The following is a 27561-nucleotide window of genomic DNA, read 5'->3' as shown; positions in this document are numbered from 1 at the left end:
TCCCCCCAGAACCTTTTTTATAGATGGGAGTCACATTGGCCATTCTCCAGGCCTCTGGTACAGAGGCTGATCTAAGAGACATGTTACATATCATTGTTAGAAGTTTTTCCAGTGGAAAAATTGGGAAATTGAGGGGGCACTGGAGAAACTCCCCCTCATGAAATATTCTCTTTTTGAGTGAAGAAAAAACAATCTCAAAAAGCATTTTATTTATTCAAAATATGTACCATGAAAAAGTTTGAGGGCTTTTCTCAATTCTTCCTATAGTTGATTCCAAGCAGATTCCATATTGCTGGGCAGAAAAATGAAAACCACAGATTAAAAACAAGAAAGCTCTATTTCAGACGCAGCACTTACAAACCTGTATATGCCGGAGTGGGGAGACATCTGTATTCTGCTTATATCCTCCTTGAGCTACAGCCCCATAACACTGCATTCCCTATTGTTCCCAAGGCCCCCCAATCCTCAGGATCAACTTTTTAGGTAACTCAGGGGGAAACCAAGGACAATAATCCCCTGAGCTTTTCTCATAATTCTTTGGGTCCAATCCATTTTTGTCTTGTCATTTCAAGAGAAGAATCATGGTGAGTGACACAAGATCAGATGGACATTGGTTACTAACATGAGGAAGTGATGGAGAAGTCTAGCATCTAAACATAGGTGAAATAACATCAATACAATTTACACAGAAAACCACACATTGGTTTCCATAATGAGTCATTACAGCCTGTACAGATTCCAATATTCCAAATTTTTATGTTAGCAACACATACTGTTTAATGTTGGTATTAAAATGTTCTTCCTAGAAGCATCCTCAAACAAGTTGCACTAATTCATTATACATGCAATAAAAAATGTGAAATTTCAGCAAACGTTACAGTCCACTCCCATGTACAAACTAAATTATCTATAACCAATGCATGGTATGCTAAACAGGAATCACTGAAATAAAGAATCTGTGCCTTCTTCCAAATGTACCAACTGTTAGAAAAAATATTAACTGTAAACTACCAATGGGATTCTGAACTGTATTTTAAAATTTGCTACCATACATAATTGAAATGTTTAAGATGTATTGACACAAAACAAAATTATTTGAAATAACACCGCTAAACAGAGGGAATTGGTAGCAAGTTTTTAAATACTGATTATGCAAATAAATGGAACCTTGATTACTTACCATGAGGGTTCCTTATGCTCTGAGGTAGGAGGGCATCTTGAGCGTTGGGTGATTCCCACTGCATGCTCAGGGAGGCAGGATCAAATTTCCACTTCCTGCCTCCTTGGCAGGAATTGCCCGCTCAGTTTCAAAACTTTCCAAGCTAACAGGAATCCAGGAGGAATTCAAGACATAAGTAACAACAGTAACTGGAACAAATGCTAAACATTATTGAATAAAACGAAACAAGAGAGAGAGAACATTAGGGTACTGAGGAAGAGAAGAATGTGTGTCTTTCCATTCCTCTTCTATTTTTCCACTCTTTTCGTATTTTCAGCCCTTCTCTCTCCTTTTGTCTTTTTTCTTTCCTTTCCTTTCCTTTCCTTTCCTTCTTTCTTTTTTTTTTTGAAAACCATCCATCCTTGTATCACTTCTTTTTACTCTTCTTGGGTGGGCAAGATGCCCTCCTACCTCAAAGCAGAAGGAACCCTCACAGTAAATAATCAAGGTTCCATTCTTGCTCTGAAGGGAAGGCATCTTGAGCATTGGGACCTCCAAGAGCTGTGTCCAACTACTGGGTGGGAACTAGTCCTCCTCCATGACGTGTTGGAGAACTCTTTGTCCAAACGCCGCATCTGTCAATGAAAATGAGTTCAGCCAGTAATGCCTGACAAAGGTCAAGACAGATGACCATGTAGCCACTCTGCAAATGTCCTCCACCAAGGCTTGTCTGTCAGATGCTGCAGAGGTGGCTGCGCTATGCACTGAATGCGCTGTGACGCTCTTGGGCACCGGGATGTTGCTGGTCTTATATGCCTGTTCGATGCATTGCCTAATGGCGTAACTTATGGCCGCCCTCGACATCTTTCCTTTGTTCGGCGCGGTTAGGGATACAAACAAAGAGCCCATTGTTCTAATGACTTTGGTGTGCCTGATGTACACGCAGAGCGCTCGGCGCAGATCCAAAGTGTGCCACTCCTTTTCCCTGTCACACTGAGGCTGAGGACAAAAGGAAGGGAGATAACTCTCCTGCTGACGATGGAATACTGAGTTGAACTTGGGTATAAAGGTGGGATCAGGGCACAGTACCACATTATCCTTATGGAATATGCAAAGCCCCTTCCTAGCAGAAACAGCTCCTAGCTCTGACACTCTGCAGGCTGATGTTACAGCTGACAAAAATAATATTTTCATCCAGATAAACTTTAGGGGAACTTCCCTGAGAGTTTGAATGGAGCTTTGGTAACTGCCGAAAGGACCACATGCAGGCGCCAGGTTGGGAACCTATGAATCACAGGTGGCCTGGACTGTGCCACCCCTTTTAAAAATGCCTTGATGTGTGGGTGTTTCATCAGGGGGTAGTCCATTAGGTGAGGGACGATGGTTGTGACCACCGCCACTTCTCTTTGCAATGTGGAAGCCTTAGGATCTTGGCGAACACCATCCTGCAGGAAGGGTAATAGGTGTCCCACCTCAGGGGACAAGGGAGCCACATGTTTTCACCTTCACCACCAGATGAAGGCCTTCCAGGATGATTGGTATAGTCTTTTGGTGGAAGGCTCCTGAACTCTAAGATGGTGACAACCAACTCCGAATCATATCCCAGATCTAGGAGTCGTTGCCTCTCAATAGCCAGATGGTCAGTTGTAACCAACCTGGGTCAGGGTGCAATACTGGTCCCTGATGAAGCAGATCCTGAGTGACAGGGACATTCAGGACTCGTTTAGTATTTATTGGAGACAAGGTTGCTTGCAAGCCATTTCTCATTGAAATCCATGAGGCTTTAGTTAAATATGTTTGATTCTCCATGAATTGATTAGGTTTAAAAGGGATTAATTAATAAAGACAAGCGTTGTTTTGCTTCATTTAAAATGAGCATCACTGCAAAACTATTACAATTTCAGTAATGCTGAATATACTGTTAACCCAGGCTAACAGCACATTTCTGACCTTCAAGGGCAAAAGACTTAAGAGGCCAGGAAGTGACCGAGCTGGTATTAGGGCCCCCCACGCCGGTGACCGGGCTACTTACGCCGGTGTTAGTGGCCCAGACATTGGTCTCCGGGCGCTGCCAGCACCACTCCTGGACATCGGCAGGGCTTTCCGCCAGCGTCCCACTGGCATAAAGGCCCGCGCTGGCATTCCAGGAGGTGTTCCCAGGGCAGGCGAGCCTCCTGTTCCCTTTCGCTCCAGGTATGCCAGTGGCAAGAAGAGCGAGGCTACACCTGCTTTTTAGCAGGCACAGCCTCACTTTTCTCAATGGGGTGCTGGCAGCTGTGGAACGGCTTAGGAGGCGCCGCAGCAGCACCTTCTCCCCACCGTCCCGGCCGCCAGCAGCTCAGGAATGTGCTGTGAGTTAAACTTTTTAGGTGCTATGGATTTCAATGACGTAGCTTTAAGCACATACTTAACTATTCCACTGAAATGAATGTGACTTTACCTTTTGCTGGATCATGCCCTTCGTTTTCCAGCTTTTCCATTAATAAAATCTAGCAACTGTCAATGTACTATCAAAAATAAGTTTTTCTTGGAAAATTGCCAACACTGTAGACATCACAGCTTAATGTGACATATTAAAAGAGGCTCTCAAACAAATGATCCACCTTAAGTACTGAACAGATTATGTGTAATAGATACCCAGATATCACAGTAGGAAGATAGGTATGTTATGGCAGCTTTAATAAGGATTAACTGCTATGTGGAAAATTACTGACCAATACTGTCAATACATGCTTTGAACACAATCCTCTATACTGTACTATGCTGTGCTTTTGGCACCATATTTCTAATACTGAATGGCTAAGGTGGTCTGATTAGGGATAGAAATTTCATTTCATAAAACAACCATTTTAAACTATAAAAATGTTATCATTTAAACATTAACAGGCTCACAATCTATCTAATCCACAAAGACGTCCCTGCACAGTACCTTTGCTACAGATTTTAAAGAAAAAAATATTCTTTTTATTATATTTTATTTATATCCCACCTTTTTCCCAAAAGTGACTTACATCATTCTCCTGTGAGGTAGGTTAGGCTGAGAGTACAGGCCCAAGGTCACCCAGCAATCTTTCACGGCAGACACTTTAACCAGTATACCATGCAGAGATTAACCTACTCAACTGCCCATCTTGTGTACAGACTATTAGCCAGTAAGGGAATTCCACAGGCACAGATAATACTGGAACGCACTGTCAGCTGTTAACTCTGCCAGTGTTTACGACTTCCAAGTCTAGTGGCACCTTAAAGACTAACAACTTTTATTTCAATATGAACTTTTGTGAGTCACTGCTCACTCCTTCAGATATGTATGGAAAACAAACTGTGAATACTTTTTATGGCGCGGCTTACAAGGGCAGGCAGTTGTCTCTCAAGTGGGGCATAAGAAAGCTGAGGGACAGGGAACCCACAGATACGGCAGCTGAAAGAAGAGTATAGCAGGAGAATAGACTAAAAAGGGAGAATATGGAAGAAAAGAAGGTAGAAATTCACATATTGGTTTGAACGGGCTACAAGCCTCCAGGGTGCCAAAAAGTAGAACTGTTTTTAACCAGTGAACTGAAAACTAATCCTGCTAGTCTATATACAAAACCTACAGCATTCAAGTAAAATCCAAACTGTTTAAAGGCAAAAAAAGTTTCTAAATTTTTTTGGTAATTTAAACCAACTATCTAATGAACCTATTACACTATGGTGTGAAACCCAGTAAGCTAATTTAAAACATATGCCTGTGGCTACTAAACAGTTCATTATTCTTCCGTGTGGATATCCAAGCAAGCTCCCTAAACTGAATGACTGTAAATCCCTTTTAATCTCTTTACTGGTAATCTGACCGCTTCGAAAAAGCTCATTTTTTTTATTTTGAATGCTATGCAGACATCCACACAGTTCATTAACTATAGACAACGGTGGTGTCAGCAAATGAATTTTAACAGTACTTATTGCAATCTACTTTAGCCAGTATTATATGACAGTCTATTAGCCTCACATATTTTATTCTCAATTTAGAAAGGCATTGTTGGATATACTAAAAATGTTTTATTACATGGACACTTTGTATAATAACTATGCCAAAAAATAGACACTGTATATGTTTAAAACTTGAAACATGAGATTTTCCTTAACCTCACAATGGCTTCACATTTAAGTGTTCCAAAGGTCACTGGAGATCAGCGCTTTCTAGGAATACATAGTATCTAGCAGGACCAATTATTTTGATCGTACGTATATATTTCTCAAACAATATTTTTAGAACCATATAGAGACAATAATGAGACTGTTTATATGGAATCATGGAGGAAGTGACAACTAGGGTGTGCCCATAATGTGGAATTTGTATAAGTAAAATCCCTACCTGTGCAAGCCATCTCAGAGCCTAACTTTTCTCACGGGATTGTTCTGAGAATAAGATAGTCCTATATATGCCCACCCAACTTCCTTGGAGGGAGGGAAAATATAAATGAGGTCAGTAAATATGAGCAACTCATTCACAGCCTACGTTCAATAAATGTTGGTAAATTAAGTTAAATGGAAATTAACTTCGCAAATTACATTCAGCCTATCACTCATGATATGCTTCTGAAATAGTCCTAAAAGCCTAATAAGCTAACCAACCATGTTTTAAAATGTTTCTGTACAAACTCCCCAATCAGGTATAGGCCTGCTCTGGCGTGGGGAGCATATACTTCCTCTGCCATTTCCGCCACACCTAGCTGTTTTTTGCTTCCTTGACCTTTACCAGACTTTTTAAAAAAAAATTATAAATATGTATTCCTCACTAGTGAAAAAGGTACAAACCATAAGCAAGGACTATCTACTCCAATTGCAGTCTATCATAAGCAAACATGAGCCGGCAAGACTGAAAGGAGACATGATCATGTTCTTCAAATACCTGGGCGATCACATGGAAGAGGATAAAGTCCTGTTAGCTGCAGTTACAGAGGGCCACATTAGAACTAATGGGGTTAAATTAAAGGAGAAAGAGTCTCCTAACGTTCTACTAAAATATAACAGTAAGGGCAGTTCAACGTTAGAACCAATTACCTGAGCAGGGGACAGGTCTCTTCCTCATTGGAGATCTTCAAACAGAAGTCATCTATCAGGGATGCTCTAACTTCAGATTTCCTGCATTGAACAAGGAATTGGACTAGGTGGTCTATACAGCTGCTTCCAACTTTAGGATTCTATCAAAAACCTTCCAAAATCCCACAGCAAAACTACACTAATGGATCTTACTCTAAAGTTCCTAGAGTGAGTGTTGGCAACAGTGAGATAGTTTAATAAATATTTTTGCGGATTTTGGAACTCTGCAAAGCCGATCCAAAATTATTCAGAATCTCTGTGACATCTGTGTAGATTAGAACATCTATGGGATAGTTTGTACACTATAGCTATCTGGGAAAATCAGTTGTTCAAGTAGAATCAAGCTTACCTTTGTATGCAACAAAAGGACAGAAACCCTTTTATTCATTTACATGTTATGTCTAATAGTGAAGAGTTGGCCTATCTGCAGATAATTAAATCCATGGATGGCCCAATTTACACAGAAGGACGATTTTTCTACAAACTTGGGGAACCTTCCAGGTTTGCAGAAAAATCTGAAAACGGGGTGGGTGGGTGGGTGGAGGGGGGCATAAATCCCCTCAAAACAGAGGGTCATTGTCTGCACATGTTGGAGCTGCTGATGGAGCAGCTGAGAGTGAGCCACTGTAGCCAGGCAGTGGAAGCAGTTCAGCTGAGCAGCCTGGCTGGAGGTGGGAGGAGAACTCCCTCTAGAGTCTGGTCTTGGTATGGCTTCCAACATTGCCCCCCTACCATTGCCACCACAAGCTCCAGCATGGCCCCCAGAAATGCTGGGTTCAGATGGGATGGGGGAGAAGGCACCTCCGTCATCTCCACGGCTGGGGTCGGGAGGGTTGAGGGGAGCCACTCTGGTAAAGCTGGTATCTGGTGTGTTGGGGGGGGGGGAATCCACCCTGTGATTTTCACAGGACCCACTTGTATTTTAAAATATTTTAGTCTGTTTCACTCCCAAACAAAATGGGACCCAACACTAGTTGACTGAAATTATTGATCATCATTACTAATCATAAATGCCAAAGTTACCAACAAAAATATTGCTGGAAAACTAATTAAGTATTTGAATGCAAACTATTTTTAATGACTGCTCAGTGTGCTGCAGTAAAGCAACATGAGAACAGAATGTTTTGAATAACTGGGTAATTGAATTAATAGAACCCTAAAGAAAGATTTCACACTCACATTCATATGCTAAAGCAGATTAAAAATAGAACACGAGAACTGTCTGACTTCACTTTTTAATTTTAGCTGGGTGATAAACTGGCCCTAAATACTGAAAGGCACAGCAGGTTTTTTTTCCTCAGCAAAGTGCTCATCATATGTTTATATGAAGGAAATGCAGTGCGTTCTATTAATAACTCCTGTAGCCACAGTTAAATCTGTATACCCTGTACATCAGAAGAATGCTCTAGCTAGCTGTTATAGGTCAATCAATCTCAAAACACATGCAACTGTAGAACTTTCTGAAGTTACGAGATATTTTAAAAGGTTAGGCTTCCGCTTGCACTGCACCCTTTTTGATTGCAAGGGGGTGGTCCTCCAGTATGAAACAAATTCCTCCGTTATTAAGTCTTTCCACTAATGTAAGACCATCATATTTTAATGAGGCAAAAATGCCTAGCACCAGAAGGACGTGGTCTACAGAGAAAGACTCTCTCAGCAATAGAAAGGATGCAACATAAGAAGCGATGCTTAGGGTTCGAAATTTAGTTATTTGTTAGACTGAGAAAATCTCTTTTCAATTTTGTAACAAAAACAGATATGAGAAAAATAATGTGTAGAACTATACAAATGTCACGTGTGTTAAAAAGGATGGGGATGACAACACCGGCAATAATCCTCCACCTCTTCATATCCTACCCAAACACCAAGAGCACTATGGTATTTTTAGGGTAGGAGTGGAAGAGTTATGGAGAGTGATAAGCTTTTGTTTCCAGCTCAGCATGCCACTTACATCCCAGTCTGTTCATTTTGGATTTTCAAATGCAGGCAGCTATTTTTATATATTAGGGGAAACACTATCTTCCACACAATTTGACCTAAATGGTTCATTCAAATTTAGAACATTTAGCTAACCACACTAATCTAGACGCAGAGGTTATGTTTTAACAGGTTTGGGGTGATATGCTTACCTAGGGCACACAAGGTCTCAGAATGATCAATAGATTCTACTAATAATGGAAGTTTTACTATATTTTTAAAAACTCCAGTCTTAAAGTGAGAAACTAACATATTTTGAGCACATTTCATTGAATTCAACAGAATTTATGTGCCCACGTGTGTGTGTTATGAAGTGGTTGATCCTGGAAGATAGCTCCTATGAATGCTTGCGAAGGACTGCAAGGAACTACCCTTGTACTGATACAAAATAGTCAACATCCTATTCCCAAAGTCAATGGGAATTCTACTTAGGATTCTACTTAGGATTCTACTTAGGATTCTACTTAGGATTCTACTTAGGATTCTTAGCATTTACTGTGAAGGATTTTTGTTCAGTATGGTTTTTACTTTGTCTGGTGGGATGGAATTGATTATTGTGCCTGTTCACGTCAGTTCAGCACAGTTAACTGTGTCTGCCTATGCTCCTCGGGCACTGTTTGGACTCTGAGTTTTGGCATTTGGCTTTCTTGTTTTTGAGTTTCTATTCTTGTCTGTAGTTGCAAAGCTGTATCACTAGGAGAAGGTGTTCTGCTGGGCCAGATGTAAAGAACAATGCAACTAACTTCATGAGTGCAAGAGAACTATAGACTTATTTTTCTTGGCAAGTTTTTGGGGGAGGGAAACTTAAGACATGTGAGTCAACTGTTCAAAGAAAAAGGTTTAAAAATTCTTATGGGCTAGTACAACCATGAGTCTAAGCAACTCTTCAGATTCCAGCCCTGGGTGGAAGTGTGATTAATGTTGCGGCTACTTCATCCTGCCATATACACACACCTAATCCTACAAAATCCAACTAATTATGTCTTTCTGGAATTACAGTGACATTATAAAGTCATAGCAAACAGACATCCTGTCACAAACCTTTTGGCTCCAAATGCAGTTGCTTTACCATTCATTGCTAAAGTTATTTCATTTGTACAATTTTAGGAAGCCTCAAAATGTTTTCAAAATAATTTCCCTTAAAAGTGTTTAGCATACGTTGACATTAAATCTCCTGGGCATGATGCTATGTATAACTCTAGAGATTAAAGCCGTTCTGTTTCCCTTCAAACTACACTTCCAACACTGAAGCCACAGTCTATCCTTCTCTGTAGAGCAGGCCTCAGTAACATCATATTCCTGCTAGAAGAGTGATGACCTTCGATTAAGATACTCTTGCAACAAATGAAGTGCAAGACCACTTGAAAGCTGGGCTGATGACAGTAACTGATCCTTTTTATTTTACTTGGGCATCTTTCTTCATCAAAGATGATACCATAAAGCCAAACGTTTCTTTAAAAACTGCAATATTAACCATAACAGAGAATATGTTTTGCATTTTATTTTCACTGACTACCCAAGTAAATAATTTCTAAACGGCATACCACAAAACAGAAATTATGTAAATGATCTATTGAAATACTTTTTAATTAATATGAGTTCCATGAATTATCTTTGATGGCATCAAGTTTTCCTTAAATATTGAATTAAGCAGATAATTGACAACTGTGGTTTTTCTTCTTTCAGCCACTTGATATATAGTTGAAGGTCTCTACTTCCACATTGCCTTCATGTGTCATAAAATACAGAAATGGACCTTAACTGATTTATGAAAGAGCTTCAGTTTCCTATAGAAAAGGCTGAAGGGATTTTAAATTCAGATACAGTCAATAAAAAGTTATTTCTCTTTGTTCAGGCTAAAAGAGAAGGAAGGTAGACTTTTTTTGTTCCTCATTTTTGTTAAGTTAATGCACTAATCAAAATCTAGTAAACAAGATGCAAGACTTTATTTTGTCAGAAATTAAAAATCAAAATTCTATATCTGCAAGTTCACATGATGCAAAAGTAACTTGAGGTAGAAACAGTTAAATCGAATTGAACCATGAGGAAAGGCAGGATATAAATATTTTCATTAATAAATAAATTGGGCAAACTCTGTGCATTGCAAAACAGCTCACCGCTGCCATTAGTACAAGATACACACTCCAAACCATGCAACATCAAGATGGAGGAGGAACGTCAGGGAGCCTTGAAATTTCAGTAACTGCAGTGGCAGCCAAAGCAGAATTATACTTTTCTAACTCTGCGTAGCATGGTACTGTGAGTTCCCTTGCCAGAATCCTTCGCAGTCTCAGAATTTTTAGTACATGTTTAGAGGTAGTTTGAAGATCAGTATATGCAAAAAATGACTCTTTGTTTTCTACCTACACAAGGATTTGTCATGTTGAGTATTTATTTTGCTACAGCAAAGGGACCTGTGTACATGGGATTCTGTGCAAGTATCAGAACCTCAACACTGTAGCAAGTACTGTACATTTAAGGTGATCTTGCAACGAACAGTAGAAACATTTCCTTTTTAAAATGAAAGCCAAGATTTTCAAGAATTGGATAAGTGGCAAACATCCCACTAAAATGGATTCTAATTGATTTGTAGAAAGAGCACACTACAACTGTTTCAGAGTTGCTACTCAAGTACATAGAATACCTAATACATTACACTGAAATTATTCCAGTGTAAGCAGCCATATAACCAGGACCATGAATTTGGTTTGGCCGTTAACAAAATTATCATCACTGGGTAAAATGAAACATTTTTAAACGACAAATTTAAAGTCTTATTTTTCATTATTCTTTCTAGATAGCCACATGTACTTTCAACTTGCTACACATCTGCTTCATATGTAATATTTATTTTATTTCCCAGTCATAAATATTAATAAAAACACTCATTCTGCAGTGTGACACAAACTTATATTTTGTCTGGACCTACAGATTGAATAGCTGCTGAATATAAATTATGAGAGTTCCATATAATTTATTTTAATTATTTACAAAAAGTTATACCCTGCCTTTCTGCCCTCACAAGGACCATCAAGGTGGCTAACAATTTAATACATACATGACAGAATCACATTTTAAAACTATTAAAATCAACACTCACAAACACGCACACCATTAAAAAACATTAAAGCCATAGTTGAAATATATGCAAATACATTAAAACAGAAATTAAAACTCTGGTCAAGAAGGAGGGATCACTGAAGGAATGCCAAATAATAAAAAAAAAAGTGTTCACCCACTGGCAGAAGATGGCAACAGAAGTGGGCAGACAAATCTCCCTAAGGAGAGAATTCCAGCACTTTGATGCCATGACAGAGAAGGCCCTCTCTAGGGGTGCTACCCACCTAACCTCAGAAGGCAGGGGCACCCAAAGCAAGGACTCCAAAGATGACTGTAGTGGCTGGGCAAGGTCATAAGACAGTAGGCAGTCTTTCAGGTATATCAGTCCCAAACCATATATTGCTTTGAAGGTCTACCCCAGCACCTTGAATTGTGCCCAGAAACAAATTGGGGGCCAATATAGATGGGCCAAGACTGGAAGGATACAGTCCCTACAACCCATTCCAGTCAACATCATGGCTGAAGCCCTTCATGCCAATTGAAGTTCCCAAATTCTTCTCAAGGGCAGCCCCATGAAGAGCGCATTGTAATAATCTAATCTACCTGTAACAGTCCATTATGACTCCTTCCCACAAGAGGTATTTCAATTTCTCCACCTCTGAGCGAAAATCTGTTGCATTAATAAGTGGGAAAATCAATTTCTGGGGCATTTCCTCATAAAAGGCACATCTGAATAAAACATGACCTACATTGTCTATTTCTCCTGTCTTACAAGGGCATCCCCACTCCGATTTTGCTTCCTTCCTAAATTTTCCATCTATAATCGCTGACGGTAGAGCCAAGCCTCTCGCCAGGGTTAGGGCTCTTCTTTGCTTGTTCGACTCTATAAAAGACAAGTATTCTGCCGGTGCTAGGGTGAGTCTATTTCTAACTGGAGCCCAATAGACCGGGAAACTCAAAAGCTCTGATTGTCTCTCTATATCAAAGATCCTTTGGGGCATTTTTCACGGTAGATTTTGCTTCTGTTTTGCCACGGACTAAAAAAACCCCCACGATTTAAATGTTTTTTTTCATGGCTGTGATTTATCCCTGTCAATCTTGATGTAGTTTTGGTTTTTCATGAGAACAAAGCACGCTGTATTTGACAACGGTTTGGTCTGTCCCTTTTGCAGGAGGCCTCCCCTTCCAACAGGCTCATTGTTTATGCCTGCCCCCAGCTCCGCCTCAACTCTGCCCAGCAGATTACCTCGTGTGGTTCACCAGCACCAGCGCAAAAAACAAGCACCAGTCCCTCTGGTCTCCTCCATTTTTCTTCCACCCTCGCTCTGTTCTGCTTTTGGAACAGTCAGATTCCAAATTGCCAGGGGGGGGGGGGGCAAGGCAGCGCTTTCCTTAAAGCTTCCCTCTATTTTCTATAGGTGTGGAACCCATTGCCCTTTAATGATAGACAGGATTGGAGGGGGGGCAGGGAATCCATGTGCCCAGAGAAGTGTTTAGCTGAAAGTGGGAATGGCGGGTGGGGGGAGGAAAGAAGGCCCCTGGCTTGCTCGCCAGCCATGATCCGGCCACATTGCATCGTGAGAGATAGGAGGGCTCCTAGCTTGTGCACCAGCCCCGATCCAGCCAGTGTGCATGGCGGGGGGGGAGTGGAAAGAAGCCCCCTGGATTGCGCGCCGGCCATGATCCGGCCACAGTGCATCGAGAGAGAGGAGGGAGATAAGAGCAGGCTGGCCGCCCCTCTTCAGAAGAGTGATGGGAGGGAGTTTTGCCTTGGGTTTTCCGCTCTCAGGATGCACATTTTTCCCATCCGATTTCTCAAAAATCCCCCCTCCCCTCTGGGGCAGAGGGGCCAACAGCCCCTTCCCTTGAACATCCCCCCATGGGTCCAGCTGCCCTAGACTGAGCTGCCACCACCACCACCCCCAGCATGCGAGGAGCACATGGCGTGGCCCCGCCGGTCTCCCCCTGGAGCAGTCTGTCCGACGTCCCCCTGGGCTTGGAGGTGTGGGCCCAGCTCCAAGGCCCATCCTGGGCGAGGGGCAGGGAAGGCGTGCGGGGACGGAGGGAGAAAAGTGCCAGGATTCTAGGCAGGCAGGCAGGCAGCAAAAGGGGCGGTATTCTTGTCCGAGCGCGAAACTCCCCCAGCCAATCACCGTTCTTGGGGGAGGAGAAAGGAGACGTCCCGGGGAGCGAAGCATTTTTTCATGGGCATCCGAACAAAACACGCGTCCACAGGAAAGATCGTCTCAAAAGTGGTTTGGATTGCCTCTCTTTTAACGTGGCTTATTTTGCTCAGTGGGGGAAAACACGGATCTGCAGTGAATAACCAAAGTTTGACTCCGACGCAAATCAGCGTCGAAACAGCAGCAAATCTCCGTGAAAAATACCCCTTTGTCTATCTATTGGCCTTACCTGCTCTCTATTAAGCTCTAACAAGAACTGCGGGGGAAGGCCGAGGCTCTCCATTTTTTTTGTCGTCTGCTTCATTTGCCTCATCCAGGAAAGCTTGAAGTTGTCCAGCCACCACCCAGTATAAATTTCCAAACTTACAGTAACCTTCCAGTTCTTTATTTCTAATAGCTTCTCATTATTTTAACTGAAAATGTAGATTAATATGCATAATTATACATTAATATATAATTCAGGATATATTAAGTTTTGAATGTAGCAGAATAAGTATATCTTTTTAAAAAGCACTGGGAATTAATGAAAACTGTTAAAAGTTCTTAATGGCTAAAGAAAACCTGGATATTTAAGGAACATCTATGGCTATACAATAGAGTAAGAAGAACATAATATAGGTGGATTAAGGCTCCACCATACTCAGTTATCAACAGTAATTTTCCCCTGCTAATAATTTCAGAGGGGTATCTGTTTTAGTATGCTGTAACAAAAATAAACAGGAATCCAGTGGCACATTAAAGATTAACAAGATTTTATTTCAGCAAAAGCCATTGTAGACTAGAACCCACTATATCATATGCAATCCAGTTTAGGTTGGAATAAACCCTTTAAGGTGCTACTGGTCTCCTGTTTATTCTTGCCCTGCTAAAACCCACACTACCTTCTCTTCTGAGAGCCAGTGTGGTATAATGGTCATAGTGTCGGACTAGGATCTGGGGGACCTCAGTTCGAATCCCCATTCTGCCATGGAAGTTTGCTGCATTACCTTTAGCCAGACATGCATTCTGTCCTGAGACCGGCACTATTTAATATTTTTATAAATGACTTGGATGATGGAATAGAGAGCATGCTAATCAAATCTGCAGATGACACGAAGTTAGGAGGGGTAGTTAATACCCCGGAGGGTACGGTCAGAGTTCAGAATGACCTCGATAGACTGGAGAGCTGGGCCATAAGCAATAAAATGGATTTCAATAGGGAGAAGTGTAAAGTACTTCACCTAGGCAGAAACAACATAAGGCACAGGTACAGGATGGGAGATAGTTGGCTTGACAACAGTACATGTGAAAGAGATCTGGGAGTCTTAGTGGACCACAAACTGACCATGAGTCAACAGTGTGATATGGCGGCTAAGAAGGCCAATGCAATTCTGGGCTGCATCAATAAGAGTATTGTGTCTAGATCAAGGGAAGTAATACTACCACTGTATTCTGCATTGGTCAGACCTCTCTTGGAATACTGTGTCCAGTTTTGGGCTCCACAATTTAAGAAGGATGGAGCGTGTCCAGAGGAGGGCGACCAGAATGGTCAAAGGTCTGGAATCCATGCCCTATGAGGAGAGACTTAGGGAGTTGAGTTTGTTTAGTTTGGAGAAGGTTGAGGGGAGACATGATAGCCATGTTTAAATATCTGAAGGGATGTCATGTTGATGAGGGAACTAGCTTGTTCTCTGTTGCTCCAGAGACTAGGACACGGAGTAATGGATTTAAACTGATAGAAAAGCGATTCCACCTAAACATTAGGAAGAACTTTCTGACAGTGAGGGCTGTTCGATGGTGGAATGTGCTGCCTCGGAGGGTGGTAGAGTCACGGTCTTTGGAGGTCTTTAAGCAGAGGCTGGATGGCCATCTGTCGGGAGAGCTTTGATTGTGGGATCCTGTATGGCGGGGGAGGGTTGGGGTCACTGGGGATGTGGGAGGAGGTAGTTGTTAATTTCCTGCATTGTGCAGGGGGTTGGACTAGATGACCCTGGTGGTCCCTTCCAACTCTACTAACGATTCCCTAACGAACGAATCTACTAACTAACGAATCTACTACTTCCAACGATTCTACTAACATTCCCTCTTTCAGCATAGATGAGGGTGCAAAAGACATCAAGATCAAAGTGCAGATTTTCATGAAGTACAAGCTACTGTATAGTGGCCTTGAAAGGGCGTATAAACAGACTGTGATGCTTGGTCACACTTGGAAGGGTATTGGCAACCTGCAAAGAATGTACCAAGTGCCTAGGTGGTAAAAGAAAAATGGAAGGCCTAGTAGATATGGACAGTTAGGGTGCCTATGTTAAGAATACTACAAGAAGACATCTAAGGTACGTGAATAGGAACATGCTAGCGAATGACTGTAGCATGTTTATCACTCAGATTTTTCTGTTCATGTTTAAATAAGATATTCAGTTCCCAAATGAGACAAGTGGATTCTTTACCAAGATTTTACTTCAAAAAATATTTCTAAACTGCTATAAAAACACTATTATCAACATTAATTAACTCAATATACACCATTGGTCTTTCTGTAGTAATTAAAATTAAAAGTAACATTTTTTAAACAGATACCGATTGATCATGACATGAATGGGGAAAAAAACCTTTTACTGGTAAAACCATAATGACTTTGTGAATTTATACTATCAACCCAGCATTTTAAAAAATTGCCCCAAAAAGTAAGATTAAAGAAATTTACCTAGCCAATTTTCTTACAGTGAAAAATATGTTTGCACATTATACACTTACACCTTACACACTTACAATGCAGTTCTGAAAAGGGGTGAAAGGCCTTTGGAGGTGGTGTGACCCCTATGCTGGCTTAAGTGCCACTTGCGCCGTCCATATGGGCACTTAGTCCGGCACTGGGCCACTTACACCAGCGCAGAAGGGTGAGGAACGGTCACCAGCGCAGCCTTGGCAGCAGCACTCTTTCAACACAGGGGTCGCTGGCACAAAATAGGGCATTCCTGGGTCAGAGCTGATGTTAGTCAACTCCCTAAGCCCTTCTGCCCTGGGAATGCCCATTTTTGCCAGCACAAAGTTATGCCAGAAAAAATGGTGGCATAGCCCCATGGAACTGCACAGAGCAGTTCCACAGTGATTTGAAGTGTTTTTATTTTCAGCTTGCTGTGCCAGGCCACCAAGCCGCTCAGGAGGCTGCATGGCTGCCCCGTCCCTGGGTGTACCTCAACTAACCCCTCTTAGGACTGCTCTAATGACACATAAAAACTCTGAAAACTGTTAGTTAATCCTATTAATCAGTATTGTTACTCCATCTTTGAACAGTGGAAAATATAAAAAGAATGAGAGGAAGGATCCAAAGGCACTATTCTGACATCATAAGGGCATTTGCACTAACAGAGAGGCCCTTCCATTGGCAGAAAAGGCAGGTGTGTTTTTGCCAATTCTACCACCACATTGTAAACCCTCATTTCACCCCTACGATATTCATGAGGTCCCCCCCTCTCCACCAAGCCCTCAGGAACAGAATTTCGGAAGGGGGAGGAACAACACGTTCCGTTCTGTGTTTTGATTGCAGTAAATTGATTCAAACACAACCTGTATGCAATTCTAAACGCATTTACTTGTAAGTCTACTGAACTCCATGAAACTTATTTTCAAGTAAGCATGCAGAGGATTAGCCTTTGTATGTACAAACAAGTAGACTAAAATTAAATACAAATAAATAATTGCGTAGGGGACAATACTGTTATATATTTACTCAATAATGGCATTTTAATAACATGCTACCACCCACAAAAATATATGCACACAAAAGGTTAAAGACCTCATAGCTGAGAATTATTATATATGCAGCAGTAGTTTCCATCAACATAGAATTATTTTAATGTGGAGCAAAACAATACACTACAAACTTATCAAATGTATTTATGGTGCTAAAAGTGTACATATGATGCCAAAAAAGTGGATATAATGTAAGTAATAGGTTTTGTTCAGAAATAGCTTCTCCATGAAGACTACAAAAGGGCATGAAAAGCCAACAGAAAAATAGCATCATAACAGTAAACAACCTGACACAAAGACCAATGGAAAGATTAAACTAAGAGGAATACTTTGTGGACTTAATCAAAATGTCTAGCTGCAATCAGCCGACAGGACTAATTAGAGGAAATGTCAAGACACAAAACGTTTTTAAGTAAAATAATTTCTTTGTTTAAAATGACAAGTGAAAAGAATTCCAGGATATATCTCTATTCTTAAACTTTTTAAACATTTATTTCTTCAAAACCCCTAAGCTATTATTTGGTGTGATACATTTAAAGAAGGAATAATTTAATACTGATTTAGGTATATTTCTGCATTCACCTACCTTGTTCCACCTATTTAAGAGGAAACTTCAATAACCACGTTGTAAATCATGTGAAAAATTCATCACATTAGCATACTCATTTCACAAGGTAATCTCAGTTTTTGAATGAAAATGACATGAAAGGCCGTTTTAACAAAAAAAACATTTTTGAGTTATCTGCTTTGTTGGAAACAACAATATTAAATTTCCAATTAAAAAAGCCCAGACACAGTTAATTTGGGAAAGGGGAATCCATTGCTACACAGTCCATAAACCATTACTTGTTTAATCTACTCTTGCCCTAAAATATGGTTCATAGATTGTGTATTGAGAAAAATGTATATCATGAAAACTTCAAGCACTGTTGCAAATCCAACCCATGTCATCTGGAGATCAGTGATCCTTTCCTTTTTACAACCTGAAAAAAATCACCATGTTCTACAGGGCCATCTCAAATTGGATAATGACTGTAACTAACAATAAAACATAAGTTAGATAGGCTCTTCCTATTCTCAGGAGATTTCCCATGCTTTGAGACTCTGGCATTATTCTTCTTCCGCTGCTTCAAGATATTCCTCCAAGACTTCAAAAGTTAACATGATGAATGCATCTCATGAAAAAGTCCGTTCAAATTTCACAATTCACATTTTGTAAAAGTTAATATTCTTACATTGTTAAAGATATAAACAGCAATTTGTCTGTTTCTATAATCAGTTTTGAGCATCAGACAAATTCTTGTGTATAACCTGCTTCCTTACATATACTTTCCAAACAGCAACTGTGGGCAAAAAGTCTTAATGGAAGTGCTAGATCAACCATAAAATTAAAAATGACCAACCCACATTCGATTTGTTTTAAAATCTACCATATTTCAATTCCAATTATCCTGATTATTTCTACTGGTTTTCTCTTTTTAGCACTGGTTAACTGTATTATTAATCACTGTCAAAGAAGGTGTATAATGTCACGTGCATGGGATATTAGACAAAACTAACATACAGACACTCAATATGTGGTGAGAAAGAACAAAATGTGGAACTTACCATAAAGAAAAATGTAGCTTGGTAAGCTTCTGATTAGTTCTGCCGTTGGCTAGTATTGCCAGGTTTTATTTAAATATAAATTTCCTTTTCACTATTCCTCAATAGAATATGCAGCCAAAGATTGTGAGATTTACTTCTTTTTAAATTGTATTTAAAGTATAGAAAAAGGAAGCAAAAAATGTTTTGCTAACTACTTATATGGTAGCAAGGGATAGATGACAGCAGTGATGCCAAAAAAGGAGAATTATTTTTGATTTTCTTATTAACATTTCAAATTAATATGAAAACCATTTAAAAAGCAACAATAATGAATCACTGTGCTGGACCATTTCTAGAAATACTCTTACAATTATATGCTGATAATATGAAAACTATTTACCGGTATTAGCAATGGCTATAATGAAATGTATTTATGGCTCACACCAGCCCACAGCTAACAAGCAAATTTGCTTATAGGGTTTCCACTATATGATTTAGAACAGAAGCAAAATTTAATTACTATGCCCTGAGGATAATGTCAATAAGAGCATAATTCTTTAAAATCAGAATTTAAATCTATTTGAATATTCAAGGCAAGAAATACTACATCAGTTCTTGAAATTTTAGTAAATGAACTCTATGGCATTATACTCCACCGAAGTCCCTCCCCTCCTTAGGCTGCACCCCACCCCCCAAATCTCCAGGTATTTCCCAACCTGGAGCTGGCAACCCTAGTTTCCTAATTGTTATATCTTTTTAAGCCCATTGACTTCAACAGACTCAGAAGGGTACATACTACTCTTCTTAGGGCTGCAGCTACTCTCAAGTTAAGCATAGGAGATTGCAGTCTTAAATCTGCACCTTTTTCTATGTGTTGTATATTAATAAACACTGTTTTTAGCAGAATTATACATTCAAGTACACCACTTGAAATTACCAGAAACATAAAATTAGGAGACGTATGGTTGAATGATTGAAGAGAATCATCAATAAATTGCTGACTGTGACATAGCAAAAATATATTTGAACCAGAACTAATTTCCACTGAATTGAGATCACTGTTGTAAAAATGTTTAGGCACACTGACTTATATGTATTGTGGATGAAAAGCAGAAGAAGTTAGGTATACAAATAATGTTAATAAAAATATGAGGAACAATCCAATCTCTTACTTAATTTTTCCTTCCCCCCCCCCAATGGCTCTGAAAATGGAATATGCACTGGACTGCAGCATCTGTAACGATCTCATTTAGTCCCTTCAGAAACAACTCAAATAACTGCCTATTTGCCCTCAACAGTATTTCTACAGTTTCCCCCCCACACACTTACTTTGGAAATCAAAGACCTGTTGGTTTAAATCAAAGTCTCAGCATTACCTGTCTCCCCGTTCACTTTTCAAACCACAGTTCCTTGAGGGATGAAACCTGCGTGGACATCGCCACCCAGCCAGATTCAATATAACATCTGTAATACCATTACCTAACCATACCCATATGTCAGTCAGATTTGTCATTCTACAAGCAGTTGTGGTTTTCCCCAAGTGAGAACACCTGCTTTACCCCTCCCCAATCTATAGGAAATCTCATGTCCCACAAAGAAACCCCAGATTCAAGTGGCAGCTTTTCTGCATTCCCATTCAAACAACAAATGAATGGATGTAACCAGCACCATCGCTAGTACATCTTCAAGCAAACTGATTTTACATCAGAGACACTGGAATATAACAATGTACAAAGTGTTTGACTGAATTCTAGGGAAAGGAGAATAAAAAGTTAAAAGTATGACATATATTTCTATTTGCAAATATGTATTGCAGTTTCAAAATTATTCCTGGCCATTTTTACAAGCCACTAATCTCTGCAACAGTCACATCAGTCTCAGAGATGCTAACAAGCCTTCAACCACGCAGTGAAATTCGTAGCTGCAATTTGAATTTGAGTCTCCCGCTTCCACATATAAAACTTTTTTCACTGACTAAAATGTATACGTAATTTCGAAATTTGCTTGCCTAGATTTCATACTACCCAGAATAATATACACCAGTATGAAAGCCAGAATATGTGCTAGTCTAATAGGAAACTGGAGCAATCAAATGGTAATCTCTAGTAAAGTTAGATTCAGTACTTTTTATGGAATGACAATCTACTCAAAATTATTCTTTTTAAACACAATCCACTTTCTGCTGCAACAATTTACAAATAAACAAAACAAAATAATTTACAAATAAACAAAACAAAATCGAAGGGAAGAAAGAGAAGTCTCTACAAGCAAAGAAATTCCGTCTTTTGTGACCTAGCAATTCTTTTACATGTGGAAAAGCAACAACTCTCAATAAATGTCTCAATAATTTGAAGAACTCATCTCTGTAGTTCATTGTGTAATGTACATATGCATTAACTAATGCATAGTTAAAATTCCATAAATATTTTTCATGATTCCTATACCAATCAATACCTATCCATATTTTCCAAACACCTTATTAAAAATAATGAGCTCAACAACGAAATTGAAATTTTCATTACTTTCTATTTACTATAGTAAGGGTTAAAGCACATTAATTATGTCTACATGGAAGAAGAGATTAAAATATGCAGCGAAGTTACAAATACCGCGATCATGTTGCACTGCCATAGATGGAAGTGTATGACATTTGCTATTTTACGCCATGCCGCCATGACAGAAAATGACTGGAACATACCATGTCTCCTAAGTCAAATTTTTGAAGACAGATATTATGACAGGTTCTCATTTTATGAAGTGCTTTTTCAGCATTTACTACAAATATGTTTTTCATAGATTGCTTTCTACTATGACAGCACATCTACGTTTTAAAATACTAGAAGAACAATTGCAAATTATGTGGATATCTGCCTCCCTTAAATTGTTTGTTTGAAAAATCGAAGAAATCATTGATAATTTCTACATATGGCTATCTTCTTAACAGTATCAAATTGTGAATGCCTAATCCTACCTACTTTCATAACTTAAACCTGAACGCTATTTTATAGAAGAATGCCACAATGGAACTTACATCCATTTAGTACTGGCCACATAACAAAAAGAAAGGATTTCTAGCAGGATTCTTATGGATATTTAAGCCTTTCTATACATGCAAAATGCATAAAAAATTCCCCTTGTTTTACAACTCAGGGGCTGAGGATGAGAACAGATTGGGTGTGTTGTTGTGTTTTAAATACAATACATGCTGTCACAGACTTTAACCCCCCCACACACACACACATTTTACATAACCATCAAAATATGGCATACACATTTAACATTTCTTTAAAACTATTCCCATTAAGAATACATCTACATATTATCCTTGAATACTGGTGAGTCTTTAAAAATCTCAGTATCACAATATTTGCAAAAAATACACTTTACAAAAAGAACCCCTGCCTATTGTTTCCAAATATTAACAACTTAAAGGGATTAGGTTCACTTTAAACAGTTCCTGTGAGAAAGCTTTACAAGTCCCTAGTTAAACAAACAGCCTAGTATTACTTTGCAACACATGACAGATTTTCTCGTAAAATCTGATAACTGAACCAAGAAAAAAAAAAGACTTCTTTTGAAAGCTCAGAAAATAATAAAAGATTGGGGTGTTTTTTACCATATGATAAATTTCCTTACTTCACCATATTTTTCCTGTCAGCAACTCAAACAATGATACACAGTTTTTAAATGTATTGAATAGTAGCCCACCAGTATCCAAGATTTTTTTGAACAGACAGGAAAACATATTTGTGCATATAATTATTTTGCTTCAGTACAGTATGTATTGAGTATAGTGTATTACGTTGTACATTATTAACAGCCATGGGAATTTTGGCGAGTTGAGGGTTATGTACATGTTTTAATTAAGTCCAGATGCCTATTATGCAAACTCATGTTTCATCTAATAAACACAATTCCTCCAATTGATCTTCAGACGTTTCTTCCATTTGAAAATAAATACAACCGGATGCTCACGTATCAGTATTTTCCTCTGTAGTGTATGGTAACTGAAAGTGTCCATAGAATAACGCAAGTATAGTGTAATTGTGTCCTTAACGTTGTATTACACTTACCGCTAATAAGAGTAAGGCAACTTTAAGAAAGAGTAACTGTTCTCATGCTGGTATTGCTATTTTATAGATAATATTTTATATATAATAATATGTATTCCGGCATATCTGCCTCCGGTCAACGCCAGGCCCGGATGCCATCACATTTAAAAGTGAAAAAAGAAAATAAATGTCAAATTCTGCAACGTAAACATAGATAACCGCGGGCACCAGAAGCGCCATAACTTTATTTGTGTAATTCACGGCGGGTCGCCGCGTTAGTCTGTCTGCAGTCGTAGAAAAGGGCCAGAGTCCAGTAGCACCTTCAAGACTAACAAGAATATTTTCGGGCAGGGTAGGAGCTTTTATTTGTGTAGGGGAACAGACTTCCCGTCCAAAAGAGAGAACAACTCGGCGCAACCGATATTTGGGGAAATAAAAGTTAACTTTTCCGGCTGCCCAACGAGGGAACCCGGCTCCTACGTCACAGCGAGGGGGAAAGTCGGAAAGGTGAAGCCCCTTATCGCTTGGGTTTGGGGGGGGGCGTGGAAATGAGCGTCCCGGCGGCCACTTGGCGACGGGTCCCCTGCGGCTCGAGGCAGCCCCCGGTTACGCTTTCCAAGCAGAAATCTCCGGCACTTCACCGTCTCTGCGGGAGCTCAACCCGAGGGGGTCAAGAGCCGCGGTCCGGAGAGGACTGCAAAGCCTCGCCCGCCCCCGGCCTCTCGCTCTCTCCCTCCCCGACTTCGCCGCGCGCTCTTACTTTTGGATGAGTTGGGGTAGGCTGGGTGTCGCCGGCATCCCCCTGGCAGGAGCCGGCTGGAGGTGGGCCGGGCCGCGGGCATCTCTGCCCGGTTGCTCGGGGCCGTCGGGGTCCGGGGCCTGGTTCATGGCAGCCGCCGGGACCCTGCAAGGCAGGGCGGAGGGTCAGCCGCGGGGGAGAGAGAGAGAGAGAGAGAGAGAGGGCGAGGCGCACGGCCACCCCCGGACTGCTCGCCCGCCTGCCTGCCTCTGCCCCGCGGCCACTGGAGCGGGCGGCGCGTGCCCCTGGCGCGTGCCCCTCCTGGACGGCGCCTCGGCGGAGGGGGCCGCGAGCGGCCGGGGAGAAGCATTTATGGCGCTGCCGGGCGCAGCGGAGCCAATGGGGGCAGGAGGGGCCCCCTCCTGCGCCGGCAGCCCCGCTGCAGCCCCCCAGCCGCCTCGGGGACGGCGCTGACGGGAGAGGGGGGACGCCCAGAGGAGCCCGAGCCCGCGCAGTGTTGCCTAGTGGGGACGGGGGAGCGCGGCCCCGGGGTTTTTCCTCGCTCCCGGAGGAGGAGAGGCAGAAATTGAGTGTCTTTATACCCCGCGTGGCCTTCAGGAGGCGCAATGCTCCGCTTTCACGCCTTCCTCGTTCCCCCCCCCCCCCACACACACACCTTTTGAAATTTTGGCGCTTGCAACCTGTCGCGCGCACGTGCACGCGGCTCTGATTGGGCACTAGTTGAATCAGGCGGCTCCCACTTGACAAAGGCAGTGTGCCCCCCCCTCCACTTTTTTAGCGGGAAGTCGGTTTTACTATCCTTGAAGGCTGCCGCTGTGTTCTGCGACCTCTGCGTCAAATACCAAGCCATGTCGTTCTGACGACGACGACGGAGCTTCGGACCCCACGTCTTGCAGCCGGGTGACCGCAGAGCCTTTTTCATCATCCCGTACGCGGCTTAGAGGGGAAGCGTTTCCATGAAGGAGAGTGTGCAACGTGCGAGTACGTTGCTCCATGACTGCCCTTGCATGTACTGTGTTATATGCAGACCCACCGGGAAGCCACAAACGGGCACAAGAGGATTGCTAAGTCCCTGGAGAAAGAGTGCCCTGTCCCTTTAATAGAGGTTTAATGGGATGTTGTTTACCAGATGATATTACTTACTGGATGCTATGAAAAGCTTCACAAATCAATTGCCACGCATTTTTTTGCCTCCAGGTTGTTAGCAAACCCTGCACAAATCCCGCAAAAACATATTTTTGTGCGGCACTATACTATCAGGTACAGTTATTTGTATGTTACTTGCTATGCTCAAGTTTTTTCTATGTACAAAAACAGTATAATGGAGCAGACCTTAAGACAACTCTCCACTTTGTTTTGCAGTTTTCCCAAGCTTCCCCTTACAGTGGTTTCATATCATGTATTATACCAATACTTATATTTTTATTTAACAGTACAAGAGGCCTGCAAAATGTTGCATTTGCTGTGCAGATTTATGGGTTTTTATCTCCTATCTATATTTTAAGATGTTTGAATGTGTATTGAGGGGCAAATGTAAAACGTATATGCCTGGAATGAAGCATAAATGGGTATCTAGTCCAACACGATGCGGATTAATTGAGGATATGTCATGCTTGTAACATTTTATTCAGGATCTCTCTAACACTTGTAAGGAACTCCATCTAACACTTGTAAGGAACTCCATGCATACTGCAGGTAACATCTTACGGCTGGCTGACAAATTGCCTCATGAATTTTTATTAGAACCGTTTTTCTCTTCTAAAAGCCTCACTGTATACAAAAGGTTCCATTAATATTGTGTGTGTTGATCTGGTTCTACTGTGGCAGCAACTAACAATCTCAAACATCCTATACAGCTGTATTATACAAGTTTGCAAAAGAATGTGTTATGATACATATGTGGCACTGTGAGATACATACGTGAAAGCAATGTGTGCTGTATAAATCATTGCTGTCTAAAATATTTACTCTGCAGCAAACTACTGCTTCTTTAAAATTTGTTCCTTTAAGGCTAAAACAAAAAAAAATATGTTTGAAAGCAACATAAAATAGTAAGCCTTTAAAAACTCAGTGCTCTTCAACAGAAGGGACCCAACCCCTGGAAAAGTAATAACTAAGCAGATGGCAATGCAAACTGCTCAAGTAGGATTCAATGGGAAAAGAACAGGGCAGGAAGTTGTTTTTAGGTAACAGTTTTTTCCCCACGTTCAAACAGAATCATGATTATTGTGTGTGTTACCCAGGACTGAAGAGAAAGTAGGCAACTATGAAGAACAATCTCACATCAATAAAGCAGGTTATCGGTATATATTAGTATAACTGTCATGACCCACCAAAGAAACCTGGGAAGGTTTCTATGTAAGTGGAAGCTTACCTTTAACAAAAAAATACAATATCATTTTGTTTGAGTAGTCAAATCACTGAGCCAAGGTCTACCAGGTCTCATGGACCAAAAGTTTCAGGGTTTTTCAGGGGAAGGAGTTAATTTCCAGGCCAAGAGCTGGGAGAAAGGAGGCTAGCCATCTTCCACAGAGTCCATTGCCAGCACTGCCCTGAAGATCTCTATACCTGCTTACAGAATTCCTACTCCCCCACTCACAGAGACCCCAGGGGATAGGGAATTGCTAATAACATATCCTAAGCCCTACATCTCTCACCGTTGTTTTCAGCAAAATAAAACCATTTCCAAATCATACTTCTCTCAGCTTCCAGTTGGAACCAGTTCATGCAATGAGGACTTTGGGATGAAGAGGAGTCATCATAGCATACTGTTGAAGCACTTGGATTCTTTAGTTTATAAATGTTGGCTGTAGTATTGAAAGGCTGTGAAAAGGGGGAATGGATAGGGTCTAGACAAAAACAAGAAAGGGGGCTTGAAATAAAGAAACGGTGTCCTGGTCAGGGCACTCGAGTTTTGTAGCTTGATCCTGTGAGTTTTGTATTATAAGCCAACATGTGCTTTAAGACCTAAATTTATTCTTAGATTTTAAATGGCTGTTCTTTTGTGAAATATGATTCTCCCTGCATATGGTCATTTACACATTCGCACCTGTATAAGAAGTCTGTCGAGTGGGTGTTAATATATAATAACTTTTCTGAGTAACTGGAAAATTCAAATTTCACACAATTTTTACCCACTTGGCTTAAGTGTTAATGCTTTTACCACATGGAGGAAGAGGACAAGAAAATATTTTAAATCCACACATATATATTTACTATTAACACTGCATGTGTGTGTGACGTCCCATCAGATCACAGCTGACTTATGGCAACCCTGTAGGATTTTCAAGGCAAGAAACAGGTGGCATAGCACTGACACCATGCTGGTATAAACCTGTACTGCTGTAGGTATGTTAACATAATGGGAGAGAAATGGGTGGCACTGAGGGCATGCCAGTGGAGAAGTGGAACTTGGTACCCTAAATGCCCCGGCATAAAGATAACATTAAGGTAAAGGTAGTCCTCTGTGCAAACACCGGGTCCCATGAGATAACATCATATGACGTTTACTAGACAGACTATGTTTACAAAGTGGTTTGCCACTGCCTTCCCCAGTCACTTTACTCCCAGCAAGCTGGATACTCATTTTACCAACCTCAGAAGGATGGAACTATGAGTCAACAAGCCGGCTACCTGAAACCAGCTTCTGTCAGGATCGAACTCAGGTCGCGAGCAGAACTTTTGACTGTAGTACTACAGCTTACCTCTCTGCACCACGGGGCTCCTAAACATAATATTACAACAGCAAAACCCCTGTAAATATAAGCATTCCCACTGAATGCATTGAGAATGAAAAAGCAATTGCCTGTATATGTTTTCTGCGGCATCTCATCTTCACAGTACAGTTTAGGATATCAGTTATACAACCAGCCACAGCTTCTAAATACTATATAAACCGCAAGTAGGATACCCATATCTCAGATGATGGGACACAGGCATGCTTAGTACACACATACCTTCGTGATGGAA

The 27561-nt window shown here is 40.9% G+C and overlaps 1 protein-coding gene across 1 annotated transcript in view; it reads right to left on the bottom strand.

The window, feature by feature from the left end:
* RBM20 (RNA binding motif protein 20) overlaps window positions 1-24517 on the bottom strand; it is a 119212-nt gene extending 94695 nt beyond the window's left edge. Inside the window, exons 1-2 of the mRNA XM_056850451.1 lie at window positions 24363-24517; window positions 23593-23736 (exon numbers count right to left, since the gene is read on the bottom strand). Coding sequence (XP_056706429.1) covers window positions 23593-23736; window positions 24363-24517 — 299 coding nt within the window. The remainder of the gene's footprint in view (window positions 1-23592; window positions 23737-24362) is intronic.
* Between the last annotated feature and the right edge of the window lie 3044 nt (window positions 24518-27561).

This window comes from Euleptes europaea, chromosome 5, assembly GCF_029931775.1.
Source record: "Euleptes europaea isolate rEulEur1 chromosome 5, rEulEur1.hap1, whole genome shotgun sequence".
NCBI lineage: Eukaryota > Metazoa > Chordata > Lepidosauria > Squamata > Sphaerodactylidae > Euleptes > Euleptes europaea.
Note: the sequence above shows the minus strand (reverse complement) of the source record. Positions and strands in the feature narration are given on the sequence as shown.